General features: G+C 41.9%; 1 protein-coding gene across 3 annotated transcripts in view; it reads right to left on the reverse strand.

Moving 5' to 3' along the window:
• LOC139571188 (caskin-2-like) overlaps window positions 1-2760 on the reverse strand; it is a 90225-nt gene extending 87465 nt beyond the window's left edge. For all 3 annotated transcript variants that reach the window (XM_071393807.1, XM_071393806.1, XM_071393804.1), the window contains exons 1-2: window positions 2420-2760; window positions 41-615 (exon numbers count right to left, since the gene is read on the reverse strand). In XM_071393807.1, the coding sequence (XP_071249908.1) occupies window positions 41-134 (94 nt within the window). In that variant the 5' untranslated portion in view covers window positions 135-615; window positions 2420-2760. The remainder of the gene's footprint in view (window positions 1-40; window positions 616-2419) is intronic.
• Window positions 2761-8278: the final 5518 nt, after the last annotated feature.

An 8278-nucleotide genomic window follows, 5' to 3' on the forward strand; every position in this document is an offset into this window, starting at 1 on the left:
AAGAGAAAGCAGATGTGTGTGTGTGTGTCTAGGTACTCACTGGTTTTGTTGCATTTAACCTTGGCCAGAAGTTTGTTTGCCAGGAGGATGTCTCCACTCTTCACTGCCACCAGGAAGTCCTGTTCCTTACCCATGACTGACCGCCACACCAGTGACCAGTAACCACACACGGTCCTTACGAGGTCAGTTGTCTCAACCGCGTCTAAGTGGTCCTTGGCAGTCGAGGCCTCAACCTTAGCCAGTCAGGTGCATGTTGATTCCTTCGGATAAACAATGATGATGAACGTACAGAAGAGCGTCACAAAGCGCCCAAACCAGCCAGTCTGTCTGCCTGCCTGTGTCAGTCAGATAGGAATCAACCAGAACAGCCAGCAGAGAACATTTTTATCTCCGGGCCTAGGTTAGGCTAGGCATCAACTGGGTGAGATGGTGAGATAGGTGGGGTAGTTGGTTGTTAGAGGCTGTGTTCCTCTGCCTTCTGTTGGTTGCTTGGTTTCCAGAGTGTGTGTTTGTGTATGGGGCCTGGTTGTCTGTCCTGATGTAAATCAAATGGAGTCTGCCTGGAATTGTCCTTAGGGCAAGGTGTGTGTCGGGTTCTCAGCTGTTTCCGCCAACCTGAAACAGTAAAACCTACCATTAGAACACACAGACATGTCATCATGAGCTGGGCATTCACTACTATTTAATAAAAGCATTAGCAAAGCACTGAGTGTTATTACAAGTTGTAACTACAACATAATTAAGGATGGGTGGCTCTCTAAAAACCAATCTAATGTGTTTGTTTTTCTTTCACTCAGGAAGCCTATTCACCATGGAATGTTATCTTAGGATCATTCCATGTCGGAATACTACTCCTTAACTCCTTCCACTCTCCTTCAACTTCTAGGAAGTGTCTTTTTCACTAGGAGCTGTCTGGAACTCTGCCAATTGTCAGGGAAAAAGCTGCAAACTTTTCCCGCCAGAAGTAAACTGGGGGCTCTGTCCCCAATGTCACCCTATTCCCTACATAGTGTAAGCCTACTACTTTTGACCAAAGCCCTATGGGCCCTGGTCAAAAGTAGTACACTATATAGGGAATAGGGTGACATTTGAGACGCACACTAGAAGGCAGAAGTGACCGCATCTTAATACCATCCCCCGAATTCTACATCACAGGGGACACAGCCAGCAGCACTTACGGGACAAAACATATCCAGGAGAAATGTTTTAGGAGAAAAATACATTAGTCTGGTTTTTGGATTGTGTACAGCTGCAAGTGAATGAGGCATATCTGAGATCACACACAGAGCTGCAGCCACCCAGATCCAATTAAAATAGGAGTTTTTCTGGGCAAAACAGCAATTAAGACGCCCAATGGAGCTGAGAGGCAAAGTGTTGGGCTAAAACACAAAAATATTGTACCGCCATTGTACCTCCAACTGAATGTTTTTTTTTGTGTCACCTGTGCAAGACTTTGCAAAGAAATGTCCTTCTGAAGGGCAATGTTTTCTATTCTACTCTATCCCATTCTATTCAATTCTATTCAAATTCCTCCCATTCTTCTGAAAGGTTGTGCTGGGAGGGACTGTTATTGGTGTGTCTCTCTGTCTACAGCAGGGCTTCTGTTTACCATCAGGTTGTGGGGCTAAGTTATCACATATGCTGTCATTGTAGAGGCTACACAATAATAGGCAGTAGACGCGGTCAAGTACAATAACAGATCACATCATGTTAGCTATGATAATATGGAATGATAGGCGCTACATGTATGTGAAGGGAGGAGGCATCATGTCAGGCAGAAATCATGAATCCATTTTTATTCCAATCAGAAGTTACCCCATACGATTGCTGTTCTGGATAGCTAGTGGCTAGTAATGGCATGCATGTCAATCTGACACAGACTCAGTCACCTTGCCTGCCAGCTAGTATATGACCCTCCTCTTGATTGCCATCAAGCCCAGTACACAGAGTTCAGAGGGTGTCATAAGAACATCATACATCATAACAAACTGAGCAGCTGTCCATTGAGGGAGGCACATGACCATTTGTAAACAAACACAGAGCGGCTATAGCTAGAGGGCTTCCCTGTAGTTAGGAAAACAAACTGGTACAGTAAAGTTAGATCAAATAAATAGAACGGCTGGGGGTCCCCGAGGAGAGGTTTGAAAACCCTGCTACACTTCGAAGGAATAGACTAGAACCCCAATAGAATAGAACAGAACATGAAATAAATTGTTATTATATTATAATAACGGTAGATCTAACTAGATAGAAAATAACTAATTAATAGAACGTCGGACGTTGCTGCTAGCTAGATTTGGGCTAGTTTTTTCGACAAGTTGTATCAAATTTGCAAATTGGTTAGTCCGATTTTGATTTGTGGTCTTCCAAGACCGCTCAATAATAAACAAACGAAGAGGTCAAAAACAGAACATCTTACCAGTATTGTAAATGTATTCACAGGTTTTCCGGTCCCTGTTGAAGGATTGGCGGAGTGTAGAGTAGTGCTCAGCTAGCGTTTGTCAGGTGCTTGGAGCCGAGGCTCAAGGCGCAGACCGCACAGAAGATGTGTGTGTGAAGAAGTTATGCTGCTAGCGAAACAATATCCAGACGACTTTCTGATAAGTGGTTGAAAGTCAAACTCTGACTTCATTCAGCTCTTTTCCTAAACCTTGTTTTACTGAAGGTCAAGAAAATAATGTAATCCTCGCCAGGCAGTTCGACAATCGTGCGCGCTAGGAGACCTGATCTGACACCTTTTCAATTTAGACTAATCCCTCTGCGACCTCGAGCGGAACGAGCGACTCCTCAACATTTTGGCTCCGCCTCCGCACGCATCAAAACTCTGGGGAAAAATTTCGGAGGGAGACGACTCGTATGCTACTGTACCACAGATCTAGGTTAGGATTACCTTACTCCCATACTATCCTTAATCACCAGGGGAGTGAAAAGGTATCTGACTCCGTATCAGTAGTTAGGCTATATGGATAATTTATTGGAGACAGAATGAAGTTGTCCAGTAGACAAGACAAGGTCGGTTTACCATATTTACCATATTGTACCGATCCTTGCTATGAGCCACTTTACAATTCATACCAAGTTTCTTAACCTTATGGTGTTTGCCTTTCATGCCTGAGACACGGGTTCGCTTCCCGCTCCGTCAGTTCGCTACAATGGTGTCAGAAGTGGAATGGTGGCCGTGGGGTCTTCGAATCGCACAGCCCGGTATGTGTGAGGGATCTGAGGTTATTCAAAACACTGGGACATGCTTTCCGGTTCGGAGGGGGCAGGGTACTGATCCTCGTTATATGACCCACGTTTCCCACCAAATGTGTTAACCCTATTGGTGCGATGTGTAGGATGTTTGCCTTTCACGCTGATGCGGGTTCGCTTCCCACTCCCTCCGTTTGCTACAATATACACGGAGTATACGCACACCCTCAAAACAGCCTCAAATCGTCGGGGCATAGACTACAAGGTGTCAAAAACGTTCCACATGGATGCTGGCCTATGTTGACTCCAATGCTCTCCACAGTTGTGTCAAGGTGGCTGGATGGCCTTTGGGTGGTGGACCATTCTTGATACACGCGGGAAACTGTTGAGCGTGAAAAACTCAGCGTTTCAATTCTCGACACAAACCGATGCACCTGGAACCCACTACCATACCCGGTTCAAAGGCACTTTTATTTTATGTAATGAAAAGAGCAGGTGTTCTTAATGTTTCGTATACTCGGTGTATATACATCTTCAAAAGCAGCGTCTATATTCCAAATGGTATTAAAATAGTCTGAAAGGATTTGGAAAGGAATTTATGTATATGTAACCCAAAAAACATGAATGACCAGAGCACAGTTTGAAGTTGTGTTTGGTTTTAGCGACACTTGCTGGTATGACGGGGTATCATGAGTAATGCACATGTTGCAGACAATACTGCAGTGTGTGCTTTTAAACAAAAGTAACAAAATAAAATACATGTATTATAATCTTGTTTGAACAATTAATAATTTATAGCTTCTCTTACAGAGAGAATAAACGGTCAGAAGCAGATTCATTAAACCATTTTACAATTTTAACATTTAAAACAACAATGGTTCTTGTATCACTCAAAGAATGTTCTGTGTCCCGAACTCAAACATGATTGTTCTGTGTCCCGAACTCAAACATGAGTGTTCTGTGTCCCGAACTCAAACATGAGTGTTCTGTGTCCCGAACTCAAACATGAGTGGGAGGGAGTGTTACAATGGCTCTTATATTCTTGACTCATTGTTTTCTCGTTCAGTGCCATTCACAGTGTATTCAACACAGAAACAGGAGAAACTTTAAATGTCCAGAAATGTCCGGAGCTACAGTATGTTCAGCTCTTTTCCTTTAGCCCCTGGTTGAAAGTAGTGCACCAAAAGGGAATAGGGTGCCATTTCGGACACACAGAAGAATGGTATTTCCTCTTCATTCTCCCTGTCATCATCAGTTCTCCACATGTTCCCTCCCCTTATGGAAAACCATTTCACATGTGACATTTCCACATGTTTTGCACAAAACTCACATGTGATGATGTGGATTTTCACTGTGTGAAATCATGTCAAACCATGTGTTTTTGGAACACTTCACATATGATGGACTTTCATATGTGATCAAAAACCTTTCACATGTGGATTAACATTTTCACATGCCATTTCACATGTGATGAACTGCAAATAAAAAAGAGTTGTGATCAAATCAGATTTTATTTGTCACATGCTCCAAATACAGCAGATGTAGACCTTACCGTGAAATGCTTTCTTACAAGCCCTTAACCAACAATGCAGTTTGAGAAATAGAGTTGATAATATATTTACTAAATAACTTAAAGTAAAAAAAAAAATGTAATCAATGTAACACAATACATAACAAGGCTATATACACAGTGCTTTCAACTTACATTGTGTATGTTTATACAGTAATTATTATTCAACATGTCTTTACTTGGTTCACCTCATGCCAATATTCTTGCTATTCCACCATATCTGTCAGATACTGATTTCACCTATATTCCTACACTTTAGACTTCAAAGTAAATCTCAGCTTTGTTAAAAATACACTCAAGAAAAACTATTATATTTATCACAGTGATTCAGGAGTATCATTAAAACAGAATAATATGGCCCACCAACATCAGACAACTATACAGAAAACCCTGACATTTCTGAAATAAGTCAATGAAATCAATGACGATAGAATAGTCAGAATAACTGATAACTAAAATAGCAGTGCAGATGGAACGCTTCTGATAAGTGCAGAGATGTATTATAGATAATGGATGTTTAAAGGACTGCTAAAGGCTTTGTGGTGCTGCAGAAAGATCAGCATACGTCAAATCCAGCGGTTGTGAGTGAATTCAAATCACAGGTGGGGTAATATTTTAGCTGAACAGCGATAACATGGAATTGCACATTTAAAAACATGTAAAGTGCTTCAAAAGCGCACGCGTTCACCACATGTAAAGTGTTCCAAAAACACTTTTTCACATGTGAAATATCATGTGAAGTGTTCCAAAAACGTGTTTTCACATCTGAAATGGCTGGTGAAGTGTTCCAAAAACATGTTTTCACATGATTTTAGATTCGATATGTCACATGTGAAGTGTTCCAAAAACAAGTTTTTACATGATTTCCCTTGTGAAATTTCATGTTTCACGTGTGAAATCATGCAATTTTCCACATGTGAAATCATGTGGTTCAACATGTGATAACATGAAACTACACTGTTAGCCATTGCTATTAATTTTGGGGTAAATGTTGTGGTCATTATAAGTAAAAATTTTACAGTAATAGGATAATCTATTAGAGTTTTTCTATATAAATTCAGCAAAAAAAAAAACTTCCTTTTTTCAGGACCCTGTCGTTCAAAGATAATTCGTAAAAATCCAAATAACTTCAAAGATCTTCATTGTAAAGGGTTTAAACACTGTTTCCCATGCTTGTTCAATGAACCATAAACAATTAATGAACATGCACCTGTGGAACGGTCGTTAAGACACTAACAGCTTACAGACGGTAGGCAATTAAGGTCACAGTTATGAAAACTTAGGACACTAAAGAGGCCTTTCTACTGACTCTGAAAAACACCAAAAGAAAGATGCCCAAGGTCCCTGCTCATCTGCGTGAACGTGCCTTAGGCATGCTGCAAGGAGGCATGAGGACTGCAGATGTGGCCAGGGCAATAAATTGCAATTTGCGTTTATCGTCAAAGGAATGAGCATTACACCAAGGCCTGTACTCTAGCGCGGGATCGATTTGGAGGTGGAGGGTCCGTCATGGTCTGAGGCGGTGTGTCACAGCATCATCGGACTGAGCTTGTTGTCATTGCAGGCAATCTCAACGCTGTGCGTTACAGGGAAGACATCCTCCTCCCTCATGTGGTACCCTTCCCGCAGGCTCATCCTGACATGACCCTCCAGCATGACAATGCCACCAGCCATACTGCTTGTTCTGTGCCTGATTTCCTGCAAGACAGGAATGTCAGTGTTCTGTCATGGCCAGCAATCCCATTGAGCACGTCTGGGACCTGTTGGATTGGAGGGTGAGGGCTATGGCCATTCCCCCCAGAAACTTGCAGGTGCCTTGGTGGAAGAGTGGGGTAACATCTCACAGCAAGAACTGGCAAATCTGTTGCAGTCCATGAGGAGGAGATGCACTGCAGTACAGCTGGTGGCCACACCAGATACTGACTGTTATTTTTGATTTTGACCCCCCCTTTGTTCAGGGATACATTATTCCATTTCTGTTAGTCACGTGTCTGTGGAACTTGTTCAGTTTATGTCTCAGTTGTTGAATCTTGTTATTTTCATACAAATATTTACACATGTTCAGTTTGCTGAAAATAAACGCAGTTGACAGTGAGAGGACGTTTCTTTTTTTGCTGAGTTTATTTACTGTCAATTGCAATGCACTTGGGTACTTTTTGGCCCTTCCTGCAAATTAACTTGGTATGCCTGACTTGCAATTGTATTTAAAGGTAGATGCGCAACATTTTTTTTTTATCCTGTAATTTTATAGTAATTTTCTAGCTACTGCGTTGCGGTGAAAATAGTGGAAACAACTGTTAAGGTATTTCTACAGCTGAACTGTATTTTGTCAGTAGATATACAACAACAAACTGGAAATAATCTCAACATCGGTTAGCACACTTGGGATGCAACCCCATCTGGGATTTGAACTCACAACCTCTTAGATGACAGCAAATCTGAATTTCCTGCTTCGCCATCAGGTTTTTGGCCATGACAGAAATAGCCCACAGATGTATTGGCAAGAATACATTTCTGCACTTTGTTAAAAGTAGCCCGGAATCAAGTCAATAATTGTGTGATTATCTGATAACACCAACTAAAAAGTAGCAGTGCTCAGGGACACTTGACATTAAGGCCTAGATTCAATCAGATCAAGCATGAACACGTGATAGCTGACACTTGCATAGCTGGTGTCTTGGCAGTGTCGGAGATGTACAGTGCATTCGGAAAGTATTCAGACCCTTTGACTTTTTCCACATTTTGTTACGTTACAGTCATATTCTAAAATTGATTAAATAATTTTTCCCTCTCATCAATCTACAGACAATACCCCATAATGACAAAGCAAAAACAGGTTTTTAGAAATGTTTGCAAATGTATATATATATATATATATTTTTTTTTTAAGAAATATAAAATGGACATAAGTATTCAGACCCTTTACTCAGTACTCTGTTGAAGCACCTTTGGCGGCGATTACAGCCTTGAGTCTTCTTGGGTATGGCACTACAAGCTTGGCACACCTGTATGTGGGGAGTTTCTCCCATTCCTCTCTGCAGATCCTCTCAAGCTCTGTCAAGTTGGATGGGGAGCGTCGCTGGACAGCTATGTTCAGGTCTCTCCAGAGATGTTCGATCTGGTTCAAGTCTGGGCTCTGGCTGGGCCACTCAAGGACATTCAGAGACTTGTCCCAAAGCCAATCCTGCCTTGTCTTGGCTGTGTGCCTAGGGTTGTTGTCCTGTTGGAAGGTAAACCTTACCCCAGTCTGAGGTCCTGAGCGCTCTGGAGCAGTTTTTCATCAAGGATCTCTATGTACTTTGCTCTGTTCATCTTTCCCTCGATCCTGACTTGTCGCCCAGTCCCTGCCGCTGAAAAACATCCCCACTGTAACGCTTGTCGTGGTTGGAAGAAGAGGAGGACCAATGCGCAGCGTGGTAAGTGTCCATATTGTTTTAATACGAATAATGAACACAGAACAAAAACAATAAAATTACAAACGAACACTCCTGTACGGTGAAAACAAAACACAGAACA

This window comes from Salvelinus alpinus, chromosome 3, assembly GCF_045679555.1.
Source record: "Salvelinus alpinus chromosome 3, SLU_Salpinus.1, whole genome shotgun sequence".
NCBI lineage: Eukaryota > Metazoa > Chordata > Actinopteri > Salmoniformes > Salmonidae > Salvelinus > Salvelinus alpinus.